The sequence below is a fragment of the Brachyhypopomus gauderio genome, chromosome 16 (assembly GCF_052324685.1).
Source record: "Brachyhypopomus gauderio isolate BG-103 chromosome 16, BGAUD_0.2, whole genome shotgun sequence".
Taxonomy (NCBI): domain Eukaryota; kingdom Metazoa; phylum Chordata; class Actinopteri; order Gymnotiformes; family Hypopomidae; genus Brachyhypopomus; species Brachyhypopomus gauderio.
Genome location: NC_135226.1, coordinates 14937404 through 14963094, shown reverse-complemented (window position 1 = coordinate 14963094; position 25691 = coordinate 14937404). Strand labels below are relative to the sequence as shown.

General features: G+C 45.6%; 1 protein-coding gene and 1 long non-coding RNA gene across 2 annotated transcripts in view; one reads left to right on the top strand and one right to left on the bottom strand.

Moving 5' to 3' along the window:
- Nucleotides 1-5137: 5137 nt before the first annotated feature.
- Nucleotides 5138-25691, bottom strand: part of grik1b (glutamate receptor, ionotropic, kainate 1b) — a 29817-nt gene continuing 9263 nt past the window's right edge. Inside the window, exons 2-15 of the mRNA XM_076976003.1 lie at nt 22844-23011; nt 21526-21783; nt 18973-19154; nt 17661-17714; nt 17066-17239; nt 13078-13221; nt 10463-10570; nt 8986-9099; nt 8695-8898; nt 8226-8449; nt 6940-7058; nt 6539-6756; nt 5820-6045; nt 5138-5428 (exon numbers count right to left, since the gene is read on the bottom strand). Coding sequence (XP_076832118.1) covers nt 5139-5428; nt 5820-6045; nt 6539-6756; nt 6940-7058; nt 8226-8449; nt 8695-8898; nt 8986-9099; nt 10463-10570; nt 13078-13221; nt 17066-17239; nt 17661-17714; nt 18973-19154; nt 21526-21783; nt 22844-23011 — 2483 coding nt within the window. The 3' untranslated portion in view covers nt 5138. The remainder of the gene's footprint in view (nt 5429-5819; nt 6046-6538; nt 6757-6939; nt 7059-8225; nt 8450-8694; nt 8899-8985; nt 9100-10462; nt 10571-13077; nt 13222-17065; nt 17240-17660; nt 17715-18972; nt 19155-21525; nt 21784-22843; nt 23012-25691) is intronic.
- LOC143477441 (uncharacterized) overlaps nt 13073-25691 on the top strand; it is a 44696-nt gene continuing 32077 nt past the window's right edge. Inside the window, exons 1-2 of the long non-coding RNA XR_013121553.1 lie at nt 13073-13240; nt 21655-21804. This is a non-coding gene — a long non-coding RNA (uncharacterized LOC143477441). The remainder of the gene's footprint in view (nt 13241-21654; nt 21805-25691) is intronic.

The following is a 25691-nucleotide window of genomic DNA, read 5'->3' as shown; positions in this document are numbered from 1 at the left end:
CCACACAAATGCTGCCCACATACAATGTTGTCCAAAGGAAATAACCTAGATGACATAATGACTCAAGAGTAACCCATCAATGTGATGATTACACTTAAAAGGAGCAAATGCATCTGCACTGTTGATGACTTTCACAGACTCCACTCTTCTAACCACACACACACACTCACACACACACACACACACACACACACACACACACACACACACACACACACACACACACACACACACACACACACACACACACACACACACACACACACACACACACACAAATCATCCAGAAATAACTACAATGTGATTATTCCATTTTACACAGAGGGAGCCGACTGGAGGAGGAAACAGATGTATTGCAAATTGAGGTCACTTGCCCTAATCCTGCCAAGATTTAAGGAAGATTGTAATCCTGCTCCCAGTTTTGATTACACACCTGGGTTGGCAGATTAAAGACCAGACAACCTAATGAATTCTCTGAATTCATCAGAAAAAACAAACCTTAAAAGTGTGATTATCCCATAGGATTAATGCAAAGCCCATGCAAAGCCCTAGAACTGCCTTCACACACTTATCTCTCTCTCTTCCTCTTCCTCTCTCTCTCTCTCTCTCTCTCTCTCTCTCTCTCTCTCACACACACACACACACACACACACACACACACACACACACACACACACACACACACACACACACTTATTTACACACAAGTGTATAATTGTGTTAGGGTAAATAAAAAACATTGAGCATTTAGCCTTTGTTCTGTATTGCTTAATGCTTACCTGAGTCTTTCCTGTACACCTGTCTCTATCTGTCTGTCTGTCTGTCTGTCTGTCTCTCTCTCTCTTTCTCTCTCTCTTTTTCTCTCTCTGTCTCTCTCACTCTCTCTTTGGACTTGCAAATGTTCCATAATTTAAGATGAGAAATAACAAACCCTGTTCTGTTCTTTAAGTAACGTACTCTACAAATACAACCAATAGTATAAAACACTGTGTAATTTCATTGCCAATTAATGTGTAATTGACAATCCTAGAAGGCCAGCTTTGTGAATGAACTTTATATCAGTGTGACAAAGCAGATACAAATAATTAAAGTCTGTTTGCCTGTTTTTTTTTATTATTGAGGAGAACCCAATAAAAACTATTAAATGATGTTAAATGCTGTTTAAATGTAAAATGCAATGTTGAAATACTGATGAAATTCTAGTTTTAGTACTTACATAGTACATTTTTCACCAGGTTTGATGGCTATAGCTTGAAAATGAAGGGCGTTTTCAAATCAGTGGGTTTCTATGGGAGGATGGAGGGATGAATAAAGGGCCTGAAGAGATGAAAAGACGAGTGTCATCAATGTGTGGTTTCATGTTTGGGGTCAGCTGGTGAGTCCTTTCACCAAGTTTGATGGCTGTTGAAAATGATGGGTGTTATAAAATCAGAAGATGAGAGGATGGAGGGATACATGAAAGGATAGAATAAAGAATAAGTACAAGAAAACAAAAGGATGTGAGGCTGAGCGGTTATTTAGCTTTGGGGGTAGCTGTGGTTGAAGGGTTATTTACCTGTGGGGTAGTTGTGGTTTAAGGGTTATTTAGCTGTGAGGTAGTTGTAGTTTAAGGGTTATTTAGCTGTGGGGGTATCTGAAGCCAACTTGGCTGATGGGGTAAATGTTGAGGCGCTGTGATGGGTAATTTGGAATGAGGGGTAATTGGCAGGGTAATTGTTAAGGGCAATTTGCCTGATAGCTTTTTCAAGCCAACATAACAATAACCGCAAATGATTATATTTAACAATGTCAGACACTGGTTTAAAGACCACTTTGTCACTGCCCAGCTGTGGGTTTGTTTCTGAGTTTCCCTAGAAATGGAACCTCACTTTTCACTCATCAGCACCACATATTTACTCTATCTGTACTCACTCTTACCACACACACACACACACACACACACACACACACACTGCTCTCAGCATTGCCCTACACACATGCACGTATGAACCCACACTATAAATGTGACACTCAAATACATCACTTCCATTGTCTTGTGTCATTTGAACTCGGGCAAAAAACTGGTATCACCATGGCTATTCCAGATTGAAATCTGAAGCTGAATCTGAATCTGATTATGGACGGGTCTGATTAATGTTTTCATTAAGCGGCCTAAGCTGGCGTGCACAGTGTGATTTATATGGCGGGGCATGTGTTTGGCTGCTGGGTCTGGAGGAACACACACACTCAGCGCTCCTGTAATGTCTCGCCTACAACCGTCATGCACAAAAACGTCTGCAGTGTCGTGCAGTCTGTTACTGTGGCATCCAGCATGGAACCCGATCTTCCCAGTCTATAGAAAACAAATAAATTCTCCTCTGCTAAAAAGTTGGTGATTTGGAGGGTATTCGTTTTCTACCAAGAGTGATGTTATACTAATGTGTTTGGAAGTCTATAACCACCTCTAAAAGCTGACTTGGAATCCTGCATGAAATGGCTGGCAACCATACTGACATTAGTCTCAATATACTCAGAAGAAAGTTGTATTTCTGCCCATCCCTTCTGCTACAGAGATTACTTTATGGCAGGCCAGATCAGGCACTGGAAAATATGCTTGCCAAGACTGAACACACACACGCACACACACACACTGAAAAAATACAAGTGAAAAAATGTGTAGGCTTTAGCATGGATCAGGGATCTAAACAGTGGGTAATGGAGTCTTTAATTCAGCACTGCTGAACATGCGTGTGTGTGTGTGTGTGTGTGTGTGTGTGTGTGTGTGTGCACATGCAAGCTTATATCAAACATGAAGTGCCTTCGTAGTGTCGTGGATTATTGGATGACATTGGAATATGCGTGCGCTTACCCAGCATGCTGTTGGGACTTTGTGAGGAGACTAAAGACTAGCGTGAGCTAGGCAAGGCACAGCTAAGACCTCCACACATTGTCATTTCACAGACAGAAATGAGTGGGCTTTAGATAGAAAAGGAAGTAGAAAACATCTTTATTATATTTTGTATGGAGACCACTCGAGCAAATTACAAATGTTGGCCAATTTCTCTTCCATTCAGTGCTCGTGATCATAATGTTTGTCACTCGTTTGGCAAACCTAAAACAAAACGGTATGTCTTATCTCACTCACAAACACCGCAAGACCACAGATGAATCTGCGAACTTGCCCCAGTTTGGCTTTACGCCTCTCCAAACCAGACAGTAAATGTCATCTACTGAATGAATGGATCTAACTACTGGAAATAACATGTAAACACACTATAACACAAAATGCACCTTCAAGTCGACACTCGTTAATATCCTGGCAATGGCTGCATCCACCTCATCTTTCTGCTGTAAGTAGAACGCTTCCACAGGATGGCCAGTGATTCTGCCGATATTGTATCTGCAGGGTATAATCTCCAGCCGAGCTGGACCTGCGTGAGGTTGAGCAGTATCAGACAGATTTTTATTGGCGTGTAATGGCTCCTGTGCTCGTCTTCGGAACTGGAGGACTGTCCTTTGATGGGCTCGGGCCTGCAGCTGAGCCTGATATTACATGGAAATTGGGGTACGCGCAAAAGGAGTGACATCAGAGGACAGGCAGGCCACGTGTAAACTTCACAGAGGCTCTGGGTGAGCAACGGCACCAGAGCCGAGGGGAGACGTGTGATGTGGAATGGAATGACAGTCGAGAACCAAAAGGGATTTTTCTCATTCCGACTCAAATGATTCGCAGAGGTGTGTGATATCATTTTGCTTAGTACGGGAGTTAAAAAATGCTTACAGATTTAGATCCTGGCTTTTAGTCCTGTAAAGATAGCGTATATAGGTACTGTGATCAGAAAGTGTTTTTTTAGGGACAGGGCTCTTAAAACATTCTGATTAGATAATGTTCTCCTTTTTTTCTTTTTTAGGACAAAACAGATTAAAAATAAAAAGGTCCTCCTGTGACAAAAGGTAGAAAAATCACTGTGTACTGACATATCTGATAATACTCATGGGCAGGTGTAGGTTAGGGTGTCCTTTGAGATAACTGAAAAGGATCCCGTGTTGTGTTGTTGTTGTGTGTACGCCCCTCAGGTGGGTGGTACACATTAGTGAGTTCTCCACCTGAGGGGCGTTTGTCTTTGTCTATTTATGTCTTGTGTTTGAACCAGCTCATCGCTGGTTGTTGTTTCTTATTTTTGACCGTCATGGGTTTTTATGTTCGATCACCCTTTGTTATTAAATCCCCGTTTTACATGTCTGCTTCTCTACCCATGACAGACAAAAACATTCATTAGAAAGGCAGACGCAGACACACACACACACACACACACACACACACACACACACACTAACAAACACATATAAACAAACCAAAAACATGCTGGCAGGACATGAATTAGACAAAACAAAAAAATTATGAAGGAAAGGAAAATACAAAAATTATTCTCACATCACTTTGAAATTTCACAGGCAGCTGGACCAGGTGGAATGTTTATTAGTGTTTTCAATAGGGCCACATAATATGAAGGTAGATGTTGTATAATGACCTAATTGCCTAATTATTTTGTGAAAGAATGAAAATACTGGAACAGCACCTGGATATCAGTATTGTGAAAGAGCGGCACTACTATTTTGTAAATCTTGTTTGTGATATAAATGATGTAAATGTTTTTAAAAATATCCATGTTCAAATTCAATTCATTTGTTCAGCACCAAAAGCAAAAGCTTTTCAAACCCAATGTTCAGGAGTAAAATGACTATAACAAGCCATAATCCTTTCGTAGAAGAAAAAAAAATTCTCTCTAGTAGAGGATAAAATAGTCAAGCTTGTTCTCATCTAAATGACGGCTACATGGATGTGTGCTACTCTATGAGATTAATTGTTTTTCAAAGTCTCTCATTACTTTTTCCGGTTGTTCAGACATTGTCTTCCAGATCAGTGAATCTCCTTCGTCGGTGCCAGTCATCTCCACGCAGTCTGGCAATGCTGCGTCCTTGTAGGGGTTGTGTTCAGCTGTAGCTACACCAACCCAGATATGGCCCGTCCTTACCCCGCGGCCCGGGTTGTCCGCCAGACAAACAAACAAGCAAACAAAACAAGCAAGCGGACGGCGCCAGCCCGATGCCCGACGAGGCCCGCCGGACGCCCCCCCTCCCCCCCCCACCGCCGGAACTCAGAACTTGCTGTGCCACTCGCAGCGGCCTGCGTTCTCCTCCTCCGCGTCCGGCTCCCGTCGGGACTTGTAGACGAACTCGCCGATGGCCACGAAGACAGAGAGCACGAGGCCGGCGACGAGCACGATGAAGATGCCCCCGATGTTCTCCACACCCAGGGCGCTGGCCTCCTTGCTGTCCTCCTCGGGGCAGCCGTTGCCCCTCCACCACTTCTCCTTCATCATGTGCAGCTTGCCCTCCTCCTGCAACTGCAGGATGGCGATGGTCACCTTGTCCCGGTACGGTGAACCTGGTTGAAAAAACAAGCACTTTACTGGATAATATTATTTAGCCATCTGCTTATCATTCTGCAAAAATCTGTACATGAAATGGGTTATGGAGATCAAGCTTGACCGGATAATCGGTCGTGAGAATTTATTGATCGATAAATAATTTTGAGTTGAGATTGATCCATCTGATGTGCGTATAAAGTCTGTTCACTAACTACAAGCTACAGGTTCATCCGCTATGATTCTTACTCGTATTAAAATCTTTCACCACTTCAGAGGGTGAATGTATCATAGAAACGTAGCCGGCCAGGGCGAGATGTTAACTGGCCTATCGGTAATGTTGATAGCAGTCTGGATGTGCTGTGGTTGTGTCCAAGCACAGCACTTGCACTTTGACCCCAGCTTCCTCACCAATAGGAGTGCCCACCCCGTAGCCCTTGGAGTCTATGAGTCCTCCGATCTGGGTGAGGTTACAGTTGCGCTGGCTGATGTACTCGATGCTGGTGGACTCCATCAGGAGGGCGTAGTCCGTGTTCAGCACCCGCTGGATCCCCTCCCGGTTGTTCTTCACCAGCGCCGTGTTCTTCCTGCTGCTCATGAAGGCCCACATCTTCTCGTAGGTGGAGATCTTCGACTTCTGCCATAGGGGAAAGGACATTGCTAGCTCATGTGCCGTGATGGAGGAGGACGACGGTGAGCACTGTTTAAGCATAAACTGTTTTGGTTGGACCAGGAGTGTTCACAGGAAGTGCTGTGTTAGTTCATTAAATGCCTTAATTAGAAATGCAGAAAATGCATAATGAGAAATATTAACAATATTCTGAGGTTAATGCTGAAGGCTGTGTGGTGCCATATCTGGCTCTAAAAATGTGTCAACAATAACTTTAAAGAGCAGTGTCATTAAATCACTCACTATAGTTTTAGCTTTTGTCTACACTGATTTCTGTTAAAAGCTTCCACAGCCTACCTAAGAGAAGCTTCATGAACAGATGTGTGTGTGTACATTTGTGTGTGTGTGTGTGTGTGTGTGTGTGTGTGTGTGTGTTAGTATAACCTTGAGGCAGTTAGTGTAACAGGTGAATGCATCCCCACAGTAAAGCCCATGGAGCGGCTGTGGGTGGAGGTCTTACCTTGAAGAAGGTCATGGTAGAGCCGTCTCTCACTGCTCCATACTCAATCTTGGTCTGCTTGGCCAGATCATCGGCCGAGTCGATCGGCGAATCCATGCGCTCCACGGTGAGGAAGGCGGCCAGGTTGGCCGTGTAGGACGAGATGATTATGAGGGTGAAGAACCACCAGATGCCTCCTACGATTCTTGTAGACAGAGCTTTGGGCATCAGTTCTGAACCTGAAGGGAAAGATGTTATTATGCAGTCCAGTTTTAATATCAGCTGTGGTGATTACTACCCCATCTCCTCTACCCATAATTATCCAAAGTACAGACTTTTAATTTGACATCTAAAAAGGCAGAGGTGAAATGAAATGATTTCCTGTGTATTTTTATATTGCACACTTGATAGATAAGGCATACCTTGCTGCATAAGGGCTCCAACACCAAACCACATGCTGTTGATTAGAGTGAAGTTATTCTCCACAATGTCAGAGTCGGGGTTGCAGGGGTGAGGGTTGTACCATTCGTAAGGAGTAAATCTGCATCGAGACAGAAAAAACACCTTGCATAGCATCATCAGATGAGGAATATAAGTGCACTTTGAACACCTTACTGAAGGTGTACCATGAATTTCACTCATACATGTGAGGACTCTCTTAGACACTTGCCCCGAATTCCACAAATCTGTCTTCTGTGACCTTTCTCTGCAGAAGTGAAGCAGATTCTCTGGTTCTCTGAACTGCCACAACCCTTTTCAGGATTCCATGCTTCAAAGCATCTAACAATGTCTTAACCCTGCTGAGCTACAAAAGAAGGACTATATCAGAGAAGCCATGGCAAGCAGATCTCACTAAAGTTAGCTCACCTCTAACAGCTGGATACAAATCTCCCAGCCCAGATGAGTTTGTCTGAGCCATTAGCACTGGGTAATAGATGTAACGTGTTTGCCAAATCACTGGGCAAAGAGACAAGAACCTCTTAATCACAGTCCTGCATTCCTGTTAAGGACTGAAGTGCAGGCAGTCAGAGCAATAAAATAAAATGAAAAGTGATCAGATGTCTACCGAAGGGCACTTGGTTTCGATTTGTGGGGGGTCCATTATAGGGCAATTTTAGGGCTTCTCTGGAAGATGCTACATTTCTGCACGAAAATGTCTGAAACAGGTGGGTCATTTAGCAGCCTGTGGGCCCTAATGTCAGATTACCCAGTGAAGTTGTAAGTAGGACATCAAACATGTCCGTTTAATTGATTAATCATCTCTGCTGTTTTATCACACAGTCTGACCAACTCCAGCTGTTACTGATGAGATTTTTTAGGAGAGTACGATTGAGAAAATAGATTATAAAATGCTCTCCTAACTTCCTACCTACAACATGCAGTTAAATCTGCAGACAAATTTGACAATGAAAGTGAGATGCCATGCAGTGGGGATGTTAACTCGATTTGTTTTCTCTTTCAACCTTCCAGACATGTTCAGCTGTCTTGCTGAAAATCATAGAATGTGTATAGACTTATAGAACAGGTTATAAAACCTTGGCATCCTATATTCCCTTAAAAAAGTTAATTTCCATATTATTTCCAGGCAGTGGAAACAAGGTTTATATATTCCATCTTTTTCCAGACTTCAGATGACTGCTTGGCGCCGGTCTTTGCATTGCAAGTCATTGCAGGCCTTTTCCAGAACCCCAACTTTAGATCTTCTTACCTGGCGATGACGAAGAGCACACAGCTGACCCCGAGACAGGCGAGGAGCACATACATCCAGATGTCGGGCGAGAGAGGGTTCAGGAAGGAGAAGACGCCTGGGTTGGTGCCATTGGGTTTGTGGTAAAGGATGGAGATTCCCAGGGTCATGAAGGGCTTGGAGAAATCGATGACCTTCTCCCTCACGTAAGTGATGGTGAGAGGAGCCACAGCGAGGTCGGCCACCTGCACCAAGGGACAGGAGGCACTGCAAAGAATGATCTGACAGCTCGCTTCCAGTACACAGGCCGAGCGGCACACATCTGACAGTGCGTATGGACGATGTCGCTGAGGCGGGTAATCCCTGACCCAGCAGTTAGATGAAGAGGGATTTATGTGGACAGAGTGAATCTCAGTTAAGTGTAGCGTGTAATGTTAGAACGTGATGCAGATGGTAATTTCACGATTTGAAGAAAGACGGTCTAACATACATGATCCATGAGCTCGCGGACCATTCCGTTCCACTCCCCCTTGTCGTTCTGGGCACCGTATTTGCCATCCGACACCAATTTGACCTCGTAGGCAAAGCCCAGGATGTTGGAAAGTTCCTTCAGCAGGTCCAGACAGTAACCCTCAAACCTGTCATTTCCGTACAGTGGCTTGTCTGACTTCTTATACATCACGTATGGGTTTTCCTGCCATAAAATCACATTACAAATCATCAGTGGCAGAATACGTTATTTATAACAATAAATAAAATTATAAATTATCAATAAATTTACCAGGATAGTGGTGACGATTAAGGTACGGTTGACCATGGAGTCTGTAATATTAGCGGCCCTCTCTTTGCTTGTCTCTGTCATATTAAGGCCTGAATTGGAGTTCCACACCCCGATCTGATAGAAAATAAAGGATCAATCACTGGACACGTCACATTCATTCTCAGGGACAACATAAAGCAGTGTACAGCCTCATTTGCGTTAGTAAGACTCAGGACCCAAGAAGAACGCAGCAACGATTAGGTACAGAGTGGAAAAGAAAGGTGGGGGACCGAATACATGAATACTCAAGTTAGACACGTAGCAAGGAGAAACGTCGCTGCATAAAGGGATTTTCGTTAGCTCTTGAGTTGCCTTGCTTTACTGACTTAAGTAAGTTTTTCGTAACTACGTTAAACACAGATGAACTACTGCGACGCAAACTCTAAAAGGGCAGGCCTTTCGGGGTACACCGTGCTAATCCTAATCTGACAGCATATATGGATCACGCCACTGAGGCGGAGGAATCGCTGAGTCATGATGTCAGACACAGGAGCCGACAGCTGTGGGTGCAAAGCTGATGAAGCAATCCCTCGGACAGAGCTACAGAGAGCGACGGAGAGTCCGAGAGAGGAGGGAGGAGAGGGAGAGGAGTGTTGTTTTCCAATCTTCATCCCTGCAGTTTGAGAGCGGCTGTCATGAGTAGCCTTGGATCTGTGAGCGTGCAGGAAGCAGAAGGATAGCACCCCGAAAACGTCGGATTAGCCGATAATTGACCCATCTGCTCAACTTAGTGGGCTGAGGCTGGGGATTATGGCAGACTGACAGAGCATTTAATGATTATGGCAAAAGTTTGATACAGAGAATGCTTGGGTTTGGATGTGGACACCAACACTATATATAAATGTGCTCATGTTTGTACATATTGTCATAAACATTAAAGCAGGTATGTTTAGAATGATGAGCATACAACATTAGTACTCTGATGCTTGAAATTTATCTCCAACAATCTGGGTTTATTCACCACTCGACGATGTGCAGTCACTATTTAACACAGTAACTTGCTTCAAAATTATGATAAAAAGACAAATGTCTGACACAAAAGATAACTAACATTAAAAGAAAGTGGACTACGGGCAGAAAAGAAAAAAAAATTATTAACAGCTGGGGCAAAGGAAGCCAAACTCCGAGGACAGACGTGAAAGAACCAACCTTCTTCCACGCTTTATTAGAGCACCCGGCGAGCGACTTGTGAACGTGCATGAGATGAAAACACAGAAGATATTTGAACAGCGGCTCTGATTCATTATAGGAGAAAGATCATGTCCTGCATGTGAAGCCCAGGGTCTGCCACTACTAATGAGGTCATTATTGCAACAGTGTCGCTACTGTTGTGATAATAGGGTCATAAAAAGGTAATAATTCTGCCATTGCTGATATAATTGCCACACAAACATGGCGTGTGGCGGTGTTCAGTGAAGAAGACGGCGTGGGTGTTTACCTTCTCCATGCCGTCCTCTCTCAGGCTGATAATGTCCAAGTCAAACTCCTTCCTCTGGCCGTCCGTCTGGTTTAGGATTATTTGTCCAGTCAGTCCATTCCACTGGGCCTGAGGACGAAATCATTGCACAGGAAAAGAAATGCTTTCTAGTGATGACAGTAAATGTATTATTAATAATTCCCATCACCAGCTGAGGACAATCTACTGCACAGCATCAACACCAACTGTCAACAGCACAGCGGCTGAAATGCTGTTGAGTTTTTAGTGGGTTTTTTTTGTATCTTACTGCTGAGAAAATTGCCTTGGTTCCTAGAGGTCTGCGATGTAGCAAGCTGAGCTGCTGTGTAGAGTGCCAAAATGCTTGTCCACTTTACACTTCACAAATTGTAACTTATGGCCTCAGCTAACAGGTACTCACTCACTCACTCACTCACTCACTCACTCACTCACTCACTCACTCACTCACTGTTTGCAAACACTAAATTGTCCACAACCAGGAAATACTGAAAGAACAGGGGGACTATAACACAGTGTTTCTTCACATCAATGACACTGTGTCCTTGTTTTCACACTAGGCGAGGCAGAACACTTCAGATTAATATTAATTAAGGTATTCTTCATCAGCATTTACATCACAGATACCCCACAATACCAGCCACAAAGTTTGACAGTTAACTTTTAGCTAACTCCAACATAGCCACTAGCTAATATTAGTGAAATTGATCCTTCTTGGACATAATCCACCTTCATAACTTCTTATCTAATTAAATGATTAACGGGAGAACCACAATCACTCCTCACAGGTAAAAAGGTTGTGCCATGTTGCCTGTTAACCACCCTGTGCTCACCACACATTAGTAGGCTGTGTTCTCTTGGCATCCATTAATCCCAGAATCATCCATCAGACCACCAAATAGAGAAGCATGATTCATCACTCCAGAGAACACGCTTCCAGAGTTCCAAAGAGCACGCTTCCAGAGTTCCAGAGAACACGCTTCCAGAGTTCCAGAGAGCACGCTTCCAGAGTTCCAGAGTTCCAGAGTCCAGTGGACATTTCACAGTAGTAGCACTTAAAAGTTCACCAGGACAAAGCAGGACAGACATTTCTCGAGCTGACTGAGATAAGGTGACATACAATGGCCACACTGAGGTCTTCAGTATGACCCGCCCTACAGGTCTTCAGTATGACCCGCCCTACCACCACTGTTTGCCTATGGAGATTGAATTTGTGTGCATTTGTCATTAGTGTAACCCATAACAAATTGGTGCCGGTTGGTCAGTGTGCCTGTAAGTGATTATCACTGAGGTGAACCATAAGATAATTATCCTTGCTCAGATGAGGTCATGATCCTTTAATGAAATGTCATAAATGAGTCACAGCTGACTAACAACCACCTGAGCAACAAGTTTATGACAGTTGAAAAAATTTGACACCATTGTCAAATGGTGTACAGACGTATACCTGTCTAAAATAAATTTGATGACAAGTTGGAGGTCTTTTTTTCCTCTAGAAACACAATTTCTCAGTCACTGTTCCTGCTTATGGCTGAAGTGTTCCTTTTAGTGGGGATCATTTAGCATTTCGTGTGAGGCGGGAAGTGTGTGCACACTCTATGGGAAAACAAAAGTTTTGTTTTTAAAAGGCTTTCATAAATATACAGTATATGTGTGTTGATGTCTTGTTGATGTCTGAATCTCTATCCATCAAGCGTTGTTTGTGCTAAGCGCTAACAGTGGAGGCTTCTTTAAATAAAATTGAATAGTGGGTTTCCCATGTTATGCTGCTGGTCATTGTAGGTACTAAGCTAAAGTCCTTTTTATATATTAGCCTCCTTTATTCTAAACCCTGTTGCCACATTGTTGTTATAATGTATTATTCTGGTTCTGTTTGTTTTGGTTCTGGTTTTAACCTCCCTGAATTTGCACTTGCCCTTAATAAATCTCACTCTTCGTGTGTCCGCCTCATTATCACTCCACATTACAGAAAGATTGTTTGTTTGTTTTCTTGTTTGTTTTTGTCTATATTTGAATACCCAAAACAAGAGAAAATAACAGTAGATTCCAGTCCAATTATTTTCTCATTTTAATTGGATCAAAGATAGCGTGCAGCTGCCTGACGTACAAATTAACAAGTTCCTTTCCTATTCATTAGCAGTAATACTACAGTGTTTTTATTTGCCATGGCATTTTTACACTTTCAGTCACATGTGTTACATCAGCAGTGAGTGTCACTGAAATGCCTGAACAGAATAATTAGGAGTGTGTCTGCATATGTCTGCATTGGGTCATTTCGATTTGTGAAGGACCCATCTGAACACATCTACCATGGATGAGTTGCATTATGAGTAAGACGGAGATATAAAAGGTCTCGAGGCTAATTAGTGAGTTTGGAAGCATATTTTCCATGTTTTTCCTTAAGGGTGTAATGTAATGTCTTGATGGGCCCTGTCACAAATAGTCACACACCTGTGTAAATGCATCAGCGTTATTACCAGACACAGGCCCATGGGCTGTAGAGACAGCATAGGACTCAGAGTGTCCCAGAAACAAACGAGTAGGCAGGTGTGTTCAGACGGGATGCGCGGTGCGCCTGAGCCACCAGGGGGCGCTCTCACCTCCTTGAACATGGTGATGAAGCGTGATCCGAAGCGCCAGGGTTTGTGTCTGTGGCACTGCAGTGAGCTGACGGTGATCGGGGAGACCCGCTGAGACACGCCGGCCACCATGTACACGGCATCGTACATCAGGGCAGCGTCCGTCTGCGGGAGAGAAACACAGGTGATTCGTGCCGGACGCGTCCACCGCTCCAAGACACGTGGTGGAGTGGAGGAGGGAGATTAATGACACACTCTCGTGCTCAAACGAGTGTGTCAGAGTAGGGAGAGATGCTAATGTGGGCAGTTGTACAGAGTAGGGAGAGATGCTAATGTGGGCAGTTGTACAGAGTAGGGAGAGATGCTAATGTGGGCAGTTGTACAGAGTAGGGAGAGATGCTAATGTGGGCAGTTGTACAGAGTAGGGAGAGATGCTAATGTGGGCAGTTGTACAGTTTGGCAGGACTAAGGACCTGATGCTTGTACAACTTTTCAGTGAAATACTGAAAGAACAATGAATCATTCACCCCGTCTATATATCTGTCACGTATGGCTACGCCCCCTCTCCTAGCTGTCACTCCGGGTTCCCTTGTGTCTGTGTCCCGTGCCTGTTTATCCCGCCCTGCTCGTTGTCTCCGTGTTTCCTCGGTTGCTACCACGCCCCGTGTCATTGTTATCACCTGTTCCTTGTTTCAGTTCTATGTATTTAAGTCCCGTCATTCCCCCAGTCGAGTCATCCGTGGTTTTGTCTACTCTGTCGGTTCGTACGTCGTTTGTCTGCCTGTTTGATCCCTAGTTCGTGAGTCCTCCTGGTTTCTGTTGTCATGCCTGTTTTTCGTTCATGTTCGGATTGCTTGCCTGTTATGACCCCTGCCTGTGTTATCGACTCTGCTTTTGGTATTCCCCGTATTAAATCTCGCTCCTCTCAGCGATTGTGTCCGTCTCCTCGCTCCGTGGCGCAAGCCACGTTACATAACCACGGATCTATCCAGGACACAGCGAGAGAGCGAGACTCCGGTGAGTTTAGTCGCTGTAACGAGTTGTTGGCTGCTTCCGTGCAGTTTAACACTCATGTGTTACAGCGCGAACGAGCCGGAGACAGGAATACCCCTGGCGCTGTGGGAACAAGGAAGTCTCGTCGCAGACCAAAGAAAGCGCAGTCTCTCACTACTGGCTTTCGCGGCGAGACTCCTATTGAGCGCTGGGAGTCTGCTCCGCTTGGCGAACACCACAGGGGTGAGCAACCTGTGGTGCAAGCAGCGGGCAGACGGAACGAGCGCACAGACGAGCCGTGGCTTAACCCTCGGTTGGCTCTCAATGGCTGCTGCGAGCTCCCGACGCCTCAGAGGAGGCGGAGCCATCGCAGAGAGAGCCACCGAGGGGCGTGTGTGTCTGTGTGTTCTTCCAGGCTCAACCCGGACACTGAGGAGGAGGACCTAACACCGCTGATCCCACCGGCTACTCCACAGGACACCCCCATGTATTTTTTGGGGGGGAGTACAAGCCACGTCGGCTTGGCGGACACGCCCCCCGATGACGTCAGTATGGCGGCTCCGCCCCCCGAGGACGTCGGCTTGGCGGCTCCGCCCCCCGAGGACGTCGGCTTGGCGTACACGCCCCCCGAGGACGTCGGCTTGGCGTACACGCCCCCCGAGGACGTCGGCTTGGCGTACACGCCCCCCGAGGACGTCGGCTTGGCGTACACGCCCCCCGAGGACGTCGGCTTGGCGTACACGCCCCCCGAGGACGTCGGCTTGGCGTACACGCCCCCCGAGGACGTCAGTATGGCGGCTCCGCCCCCCGAGTGCATCTCCTCACCGCCGGTTCCTGTCCCCGCTGCCCGTAGGCAGTCCGCGCCGGTTCCTGTCCCTGCGACCCAGGAGAGGTCGTCCACGCCGGTTCCTGTCCCTGCGACCCAGGAGAGGTCGTCCACGCCGGTTCCTGTCCCTGCTGCCCGTCGGCAGTCCGTGCCTGTTCCTGTCCCCACTGCCCGTAGGCAGTCCGTGCCGGTTCCTGTCCCCGCGACCCAGGAGAGGTCGTTCACGCCGGTTCCTGTCCCCGCGACCCAGGAGGGGTCGTCCACGCCGGTTCCTGTCCCCGCGACCCAGGAGGGGTCGTCCACGCCGGTTCCTGTCCCCGCGACCCAGGAGGGGTCGTCCACGCCGGTTCCTGTCCCCGCTGCCCGCCAGCGGACCCTGCCTGTTCCCGCTGCCCGCCAGCGGACCCTGCCTGTTCCCGCTGCCCGCCAGCGGACCCTGCCTGTTCCCGCTGCCCGCCAGCGGACCCTGCCTGTTCCCGCTGCCCGCCGCCCGGCTCCGCCTGTGCCCGCTGCCCGCCGCCCGGCTCCGCCTGTGCCCGCTGCCCGCCGCCCGGCTCCGCCTGTGCCCGCTGCCCGCCGCCCGGCTCCGCCTGTGCCCGCTGCCCGCCGCCCGGCTCCGCCTGTGCCCGCTGCCCGCCGCCCGGCCGCGCCTGTGCCCGTTGCCCGCCGCCCGGCCGCGCCTGTGCCCGCTGCCCGCCGCCCGGCCGCGCCTGTGTCCCCAGAGACTGTGCTGCCCTCTATTGGGCCCGGACATTATGTGCCCTCTGCTATGCCCTGTACACCTGCCTCTGTACCCGTGTTCCCCTTGCTCCCGTGTTCTGTCCCTGGATTTGTGTTGGTCCCAGTTCCTGTGTGTGTGCCTGTTCGTGTCCTTGTACCCGTCCCTGTGTTTGCGTCTGGTCTGTTCCTCCAGGTCCCTGTCCCCGTGTCTGTTCCCCAAGTCACGACCCGCTTTGTGCCCGTGCCTGTCTCTGTGGTCCATGCTGTCTTCACCTCAGTGTTTACCTCTGCCCTGTCCCCTGGCCCCGCTCCAGTGTCTGTCCCCGGTCCTGTCCTGTCCAGCCCTGCTCCTGTGCCTCGCCCTGGCCCTGTCCAGTCTCCCTGTATCCCATGTCATGCCGTGTCCCTGTCCGACTCTAGGCCAGTCTCCGCGTCTCCTGTCTTTGTCCCTGCCATGCCCCAGGTCCCGTGTCCTGTCCCTCTGGTCCGTCCCGTGTCTGCTGTCCCTGTCCCTTGCCATGGACCGTGGTTCCCTGTCCGGTCCTAGTCTGTTTCCCTGTCCTGTCTGCCCTTGCGTGCCCCGGTGTGGCACGCTTTGAGGGGGGGTACTGTCACGTATGGCTACGCCCCCTCTCCTAGCTGTCACTCCGGGTTCCCTTGTGTCTGTGTCCCGTGCCTGTTTATCCCGCCCTGCTCGTTGTCTCCGTGTTTCCTCGGTTGCTACCACGCCCCGTGTCATTGTTATCACCTGTTCCTTGTTTCAGTTCTATGTATTTAAGTCCCGTCATTCCCCCAGTCGAGTCATCCGTGGTTTTGTCTACTCTGTCGGTTCGTACGTCGTTTGTCTGCCTGTTTGATCCCTAGTTCGTGAGTCCTCCTGGTTTCTGTTGTCATGCCTGTTTTTCGTTCATGTTCGGATTGCTTGCCTGTTATGACCCCTGCCTGTGTTATCGACTCTGCTTTTGGTATTCCCCGTATTAAATCTCGCTCCTCTCAGCGATTGTGTCCGTCTCCTCGCTCCGTGGCGCAAGCCACGTTACAATATCATATTCCCATTATTATTATTAACTTAAAAGAATATATCAGTGTTTAAAACGAAATCTCTAAGCACCACATTTATAGTTAATCACCAAAGATCAGTTAATCACCAACACAGTTCTTCTTGAAACCAATATCAGAAGCATCATGGCTGTTGTTGAAACAGAGAACAAGAAACTCTAAAGAGGTTTCAAACACAAGGTAAAGACCATCAAATTATTCTACATGTTAATTGACCATAATTGTTAATTGACCGTAACTGACAGTGGCTTTGATACACAAGCACAATCATTTCAGGCAGTTATTGACCCATTAGAACAATGTTCAGTGTTTAACTCTTACACAGCAAGCTAACCAACCAACCGCACAACAACTGCAAAAACAGCCTCTCAGCGAGCCCAGTGCTGTAACGTACGTGCTGTGAGGACGTACCGTCATCATGCCCTCCATGAGGCCACTCTCGGGTCTGTTTTGAGACTGCAGTCTCTCCATGGACCATTTCTCCAACACTGAAGTCACCTGAGGCTTGTCCAGATTGAGCAGGCGGAAGCCTGTCATATTCACCCCACTGTAGCGGTATGGCTCCAGATCCAGAGCATATAGATCCTTCAGGACACACACACACACACACACACACACCGCACCGTCACACACTCAAATCAAATCAAATCAAAGTTTATTTGTATAGCGCTTTTCACAACACATGTTGTCACAAAGCGCTTTACAGGATTTAAAAGGTTAACAATACTATGGGTCCAGAACCCTAATGAGCAAGCCAAAGGCGACAGTGGCGAGGAAAAACTCCCTATGATGGTGGGGACACCTACACACTCCTATGTATCCTGCAGTGCACATCTAATAGTCAGGTTGTATTACTGGTACTTCAGTACATGGACCTGTCACACACTACTACAAATCCTTCAGCACTGAAGAGAAAGACTGTACTATGAATATTGTACATACAGTCAGTCCTACAGATCCTACAGTAAGTGTTGTCCTACAGTGGTCAGGCGTGTATTAATATTACCAGTGTGGTGAAGAAGAAATGGTAGTACTCCGTCATCATGCCCATCGACAGTAACTGTAGACAGAGAAAGAAAATCACAATTCTGCTTCTATTCTATTTCTACGACCATGTTAGTATTTGTGTTATCTGTCCTACGACCAAGTTTGTGTGTGTGTGTTACCTGTCATATGACCAGGTGAGTGTGTGTGTTATCTGTTCTACGACCAGGTGAGTGTGTGTGTGTTACCTGTCATATGACCAGGTGTGTGTGTGTGTTACCTGTCATATGACCAGGTGAGTGTGTGTGTTACATGTCCTATGTCTAGATGAGTGTGTGTGTTATCTGTCCTACGACCAGGTGAGTGTGCATGTTACCTGTCCTACGACCAGGTGAGTGTGTGTGTTATCTGTCCTACGACCAGGTGAGTGTGTGTGTTACCTGTCCTACGACCAGGTGACTGTGCGTGTTACCTGTCCTACGACCAGGTGAGTGTGTGTTACCTGTCTTATGACCAGGTGAGTGTGCATGTTACCTGTCTTATGACCAGGTGAGTGTATGTGTTACCTGTCCTACGACCAGGTGAGTGTGTGTGATACCTGTCTTATGACCAGGTGAGTGTGTGTGTTACTTGTCCTACGACCAGGTGAGTGTGCGTGTTACCTGTCCTACGACCAGGTGAGTGTGTGTGTTACCTGTCCTACGACCAGGTGAGTGTGCGTGTTACCTGTCTTATGACCAGGTGAGTGTGCATGTTACCTGTCTTATGACCAGGTGAGTGTGTGTGTTACCTGTCCTACGACCAGGTGAGTGTGTGTGATACCTGTCTTATGACCAGGTGAGTGTGTGTGTTACCTGTCCTACGACCAGGTGAGTGTGCGTGATACTTGTCTTATGACCAGGTGAGTGTGTGTGTTACCTGTCCTACGACCAGGTGAGTGTGTGTGTTACCTGTCTTAAAACCAGGTGAGTGTGCATGTTACCTGTCTTATGACCAGGTGAGTGTGTGTGTTACCTGTCCTACGACCAGGTGAGTGTGCGTGTTACCTGTCCTACGACCAGGTGAGTGTGTGTGTTACCTGTCCTACGACCAGGTGAGTGTGCGTGATACCTGTCTTATGACCAGGTGAGTGTGTGTGTTACCTGTCCTACGACCAGGTGAGTGTGCGTGATACCTGTCTTATGACCAGGTGAGTGTGTGTGTTACCTGTCCTATGACCAGGTGAGTGTGTGTGTTACCTGTCTTATGACCAGGTGAGTGTGCATGTTACCTGTCTTATGACCAGGTGAGTGTGTGTGTTACCTGTCCTACGACCAGGTGAGTGTGTGTGTTACCTGCTTTAACAGCTCGGCTGAGCTCTGGTACGAGCAGTCGAAGATGACGCAGAACTCCCTCCCTTTCTTCATCTCTTTCAGAAGTGGCCGAGCGTCTTTGCTGCCCGCTGGGAGCTGCCTGATCTTAATTTTAATGCTGTATCGGGATGGCGCTTTGATCAGCTCCTGCAGACGAATCAGACCTTCCAAACAAACACACAAACCATCATTTAAGACATTTAATTGATAAGGATGAGCACAGTGAAGATGCACCAAAAACATAGGGAGTCCAGGAAGTAGGATATGAATAAAACAAATGGCGCTTAGCAGTGTTTAAATATTTAAGGTTAACCACAAATCATTTCAGAATTTCCTGCTTCTTTTTGGAAATTGCTGCCATTACATGAAATTACATTGCGTTTCAGTTCCAAAAACACAGCATTGTTTATCATCTTAAAATGCAGATGGATTCTATTTCATAAAGTTCCTCTAAGACTTAATAATTCCTTTGGAGAATGAATGTAAGAAAAACTAATATTTCACCCCCAGAATGTCAGCTTCTGTTGAACAGTCAGAGCATTTTTCATTAAAGCATAAAAATTGTGTTTTAATATTTAGTGTTTTAATGTCATTGTTTAATCTGTATATATGCATCTTAATACAGCAAGTATGAAAATGCACCCTCTCCTGACACAGACTGTCACGTCCAGCCCCTCCCTCCTCCCTGGTCCCGCCTAGCTCCCCGCTCCCATTCGTCCCTCCGTCTGTCCGTCACGCCCTCTTCGTTAGTCTTGCACACCTGAGTCTTGTTTCTCTGTCTTGTCCAGTGTATATAATCCCTGTGGTGTTTCATTCCCATGTCGGTCATTGTGGTTTTGTGAGTACCTCCCTGTCTGCCTGTTCATGGTTTTTGTATTTCCCTGCTTTCGTGTTCATGTTCTTGTTGTCTACCTCCCTCCTAGTGTTAATCTACTGTCATAGTTCTCCTTGTTACCCAGCCTCCCAGCTCCACGTAGTTTGTATTGTTTGCTAGTCTCTCTGTCTCTGTACTCATCCCTAGTTTCTTCATAGTAGTCTCGTGTAGCTGTTTATTTTATTCCTTGCCCTGTTAGTATCTCCTTCCTTTTAGTTGCCGCCCTCCCCGTTGTTACTTCCCGGGTTTTTCTACGTGCGTTGTATATGTGTCTCCCTCGCCTTGTTTGCTCTCTCTGTTTCAGTTTAGTGTCTCATAGTTTTCTGCCCGGCTCATGTTAGGTTTCCTTATGGTTTTGTTAGCCGTTTAGTCTAGTGTATGTTTTTTCCTTGTCTACTTACCATATCACTCGTTAGCCCTCATTGTCCTGTGTTTAGTTTCCTGTTCTTCTAATAAATCAATTGAATATCTGCATGTGCGTCATCCCCGCCCTTGAATCGTTACACAGACCCACTTATCAAGATTTTTTTAAATAGTCTAAAACCTCTCTCAACTCATATCTTCTCAATAACTCAAGCATTTTTTTGAGAACACAATTCATTACTTGTACCCATAATTGATTACAAGCATGAAAAGTCAGTATGTAACATGGCTTCAAGACCACAACCTATGTGCATATTTCATATTTATCAGAACATATCAGAACCGCTGCTCTGATACTTGTCTCTAGGACGTGATCTGCTCACACATGATAATGTCAGCATGAATGCTGAAATGGAGTGCTTTTTACTTAGTCATACGGTACTGACACCCACAGTTCAGTTTCTGAGAATTGGCCAAATCTCCTTACACTTTAGGTCAACGCCTATCTGTCCTTTCTTAATAAAAACACCCTTCCTAGTGAGATAAGAAAGCTTCCTGTAATATAAGCGAGTCAATACACCTCATCTATTTTATCGTGATCCCAATCGACAATGGATGTCTAGTGGAGATATTCACTGTATCCATAAGCTGCCACCTGAATAGATTTTTGGCTGGATATCTTTTGTAGATCTTTGAATGTATATATACAGGAATACTAATGTGGATGCACAGTTAGAGATCTGATTAGCCTGAAGATGCCTGTGAGCAGTTCTACTAGCAATGCCTGCTGGAAGTAGACAACAGACATTTTATTCATAAATGAGAAACTGAAACACCTGCTCATGTGTTACTTGATTACTCATATTAACAGAGATTAGACATCCTGTATTTTTCCAAACCTAAGTGTTGTTAATTAACAATAATATTGTGTCACATTATTTTAAGTAATGTATGGCATGGCACAGCACTCATTCAAGAATTAACATGAGAGTTTCTGTTATGGCCAGTGGCGGATTTAGACCATGTGAACTAGGGGTGGGCAGACTGGAACCAGTAGGTCTATTACAGTGGTCCAGGAGGGGGGTGGGGTGTGGGAGGATCCAAAATTTTTTGCCTAATTCACCACTGAAATGCTCACTAAATATATTTCGCTATGTTGGCAAGTGAGAAATGATTAAAAAATCTGTCATATGTGTCATATTAGTTTGTGTCATTAATATGTATGTGTCATTAATATTTATGTGTCATTAATATGTAGCCTATGTGGTCATTTCCTGTTTGTCACCAATGAATCCCACCTGTGGCATCCTCATAGACTACAGTAACCGTCTTCCACTTGAAAAACTGCACAATATCCAACACAGCCCGGCTAATAGAGGCGTAGTCCGGGTGGAGGTTGATGTAGAAGCTGTCCCTGTTGTCCACAGATGGATGTTTCCAGCGGGTCTGGATGTGGGGAACCTCCAGGGCATTGCAGATGGACTGCACTGCACTCACCGAGGAGCTGTGGGCGGGGCCAAAGACAGCAGCCACCCCCAACGCCAGCTGATCGCACGCTAAAGGCAGAACAGAAAGAGGTCAGGATGCAGTTGTGAGGCAGAGTGTGAGAGATGTTTGTGCAAAGTTATGACAAAAGTACACAAGTGATATGAAGGTGGAGTTAACTCACAGTGAGGACAGAGTTATGACACAGAGGGATAAGGGAAGAGTTAAGACAAAGTAAGAAAGAGGGAAATACATTTTTAAATATTTAGTTCAAATGCAAAAAATGACAAACTACTTTCATGACCGTATGGATCATAATTTGCTTCGTTGTAGTCTGTCTTTGTCGGAGTACTTTGAAAGTGGGGCATGTGAACAGGTGCTAACAAGCGACAAATAAAAGGAAGGTGATGAGAAGTTTCTGTGACATTCCCAGTTCTCTGACCAGTAGCCTAAGCCATATATAGAAGTATAGAGTATAGAAACAGCCCTGGCTATAGCAGTCACTGGATTCAGATTGAATACTGATGATAATGAAATAGTAATACTAAGCTATCATCCTTTAGTACCCTACCCGATCATCCTTTAGTGCACTACCCAGGGGCAGTCATGGCCTGGTGGTAGGGAATTGGTCTTGTGACCGGAGGGTTGTGGGTTAGTAGTAGTAGTAGTAGTAGTAGTAGTAGTAATAATGACAGTAGTAGTAGTAGTAGTAGTAGTAGTAGTAGTAATAGTGACAGTAGTAGTAGTAGTAGTAGTAGTAGTAATAGTAGTAGTAGTATTAGATTAGTAGTAGTAGTAGTAATAGTAGTAGTAGTAATAGTAGGCTAATAGTAGTAGTAGTAGTAGTAGTAGTAATAGTAGTAGTATTAGATTAGTAGTAGTAGTAGTAATAGTAGGCTAATAGTAGTAGTAGTAGTAGTAGTAGTAATAGTTGTAGTAATAGTAGTAATAGTTGTAGCAGTAATAGTAGTAGTAATTGTAGTAGTAATAGTAGTAGTATTGTAGCAGTAGTAGTAATAGTAGTATTAGTAGTAGTAGTAGTAGTAGTAGTATTGGCAGTGATAGCAGAAGTAGTAGCACATACTACTAAAGTACATGCTGAGATGAAAGAAGCAGTCAGATGGCTCTTACCTCTTCGAGAGGCCTCAAAACTATCAAAAAGGTTGATGCGCTGGATGTCATAGGTGAGCGTAATGTTGGGCATTAATGTCCTGTTTCGATTGATGTTGGTCACAGCAAACTTGAAGGCCAGCTCTTCCACACTGACCGGCTCATTCTCCAATGTCTCAAAAATGCCCCCTGTATGCAGGAATGATGTAATTACAACCAATTATCTTTTGTCATACACACCAACAACCCCCCGTCTCCCAGACACACAAACACACACAATACACACATACACAACTCAATCTAATTCATAATGCTTTACACCAGTAGCGAACCGTGATCATTAAACCTGGGCCCGCTAACACCCCCCATCACAGTCCTGATAGGGGGAGACACAGGCTCACAGGCTTCCACTTAACCCCTCACCTTCCAACACAGATTGAATAGACACGGTTGAATAATTTATTTGCTTATTTTTTTTGTTATATATATATATATATATATATATATATATATATATATGTTTTAAGAATATTTTAGGCCCTCTGAGAGGGCGTAGAGGGCCCTGACAGTTCCCCACTGCTTTACACACTATAAAAATACTAATATATAAAATATCTATGTGCCATTTTCTCTGTCAGAGCTAATCCTTGTTTTTTATAAGAACTAATAATAGTTCTGTTTTGGCAGTGCTTGAATACACATTTAATTGGCCTAGATAAAAAGGAAGCTTCGTCCTAGCCTTCCTTTGAAACCAAAATAACAATCTAAATGAAAACAAACACAAGAACCTATCTATCAAATTTCAATAATTAAACATGCATCATCTATTATCTACACAAAACCCCTGCGAGTCTGCGGAAACATGAGCCTATGAAGATGTCCTCCCAGACTTGGACGTGAACTGAGAGCAACACAGTCTTCAGGATCATAGATGTCCATTTCCCATCCTTAGACAATAACTGGACCCTTGCCTGTGTCTCAGCCCTGAGTGCCCTACTGAGTGCTCTCTGCCCTGCCTAGTACAACCCCCGGCTGGCCGCACGTGTGTTTGGATGGGGATTACGTGGGATTACGTGGGATTATGCGCTTCAGCTGTCCTTCCAGATAGCCTGGCTCACTGATATCTCCTACTGCATGCTGGGACATGGCCAGACATGTCACGGCTTTTCTGTCACACACGTGATCTCATTTGTCGTCTGACTTCTTTAATCCACTTGGCAGTGACAGTGTTTGATATCTGGACCAAAAATGCCCGCTGATCTGGAAATGCTTTGCAGAAATAAGCACATTGTTCTGAAGTGACACGTTTATCTGTTCTGGAACCGATGATAAAATATAAGCATCACTGGAAGCCAAAGACAGATCTAAAAGAACAGTGTCAGAGTGCTTCGCCTTTCGGCCCTTCAGCTAGAATTCTGAGTTGTAACTAAATCCTTTCCCAGTGAAATAAAACCCATTAGCCAACAAAAACCCAAGCCAGCCATTACTTATGGACAATCACATTGAAATGGAAGAGCACCATGGTGACAAGGGTTGCACATAGCTTAGTCCTTTATGCTGGACAGCATACATTTAATTTATCTTAGTCATTCATATTTCTGTTCTCAAGGGCCAGTGTTCTTCAAAACGCACTTGCATGACTGTAATTAATCTGCGCTTTGATGTAGAATTGCTTCTCTGATCAGGTGCTCCACCACACAGACAAGCGGTTCAACAAGCTCACATTAAAGTCGGAATCACACCCACCAACCAGAATGCATAATGTGTTTGGGAGAAGCAGTCAGAGACAATACTTGAAAGTGGTCACGGTTTATTAAAATAAGGTAAAGATTCATTTTCACACCAACACAAATGTACACACATACTGCAGGTGGTTTTCTTTGTTTCCACATTGCTCCACGTTTACTCTGAACTACACATATTTATCTCATTCAATTCAATACCTTTTTAAAAAAACTGGCTAATAGTGCTTTATTTTTAACACAATAAAATTAATTCATACACATGGACTTTCCCCTTGGGGTTATGAGGAGAAAACAGCTTGGATGAGTGTTGACAGCAGTAACAAGGTAGAAGAGGACTCTCAAAACCGTCTTGGGAGCACACTGACCTTTCCACACCTCGGGGGAGCTGAGGGGGGGGTGCAGTCACATGTGGTGCACTCCAAAAAGCCGAAGCAGAAAAGCATTTGCCTTATCATCACGGGTTCGCTGATTTGAGTCCTGACGATTCAGTTGACATCCTAGCAAAACTGTCAGGACTCTGGGAGTGAGGGGTGGCATTGCTGTGTCCCAGGTCAATTACTCTAGCCAATCACGAGTGTCTGTGTGCTTGCATGGACTGTTAGCGTTGATGCTTTCCTCCGAGTGTAGTTCACTTGGGCAGGAGATTGACAAGCTGGGATTACTGGCTTCGCCTCTCTCGGAGGAAGCACACGCTCACTTGTGCCCCTTCCTGGTTGGTTGAGGTCACATGACAGGGGGAGGGCTCGCTAGCTGGTGGGCAGGAATTGACATAATTGGGTAAAAATGAAAACGAAAAGCTAAGGCACACAGGCATCGTCCTGAATGGCCAGAACATTTGTTGAACAAGATGAAAAAAGTATGTAGGACTTGCAAGCAGTACTACTCTATACATACTATAATATTTACCATTATAATTCATGTAATTATGCTAGGTGCTAGGTGCACAGCTCAGGCCATGGTGGGTGGCCATGGTGGGTCTCAACGCTGCGTCTACCTTTTGTTGCACTCTGGAATAAGGTCCTTAAGCCAGTGTCATCATTATGTCATAATGTAATTTAAATGACAGTGACATCAGAGATGGACAAAAACCGGAGAGATTCACAGAGCGATATGCAGCTTTGGGG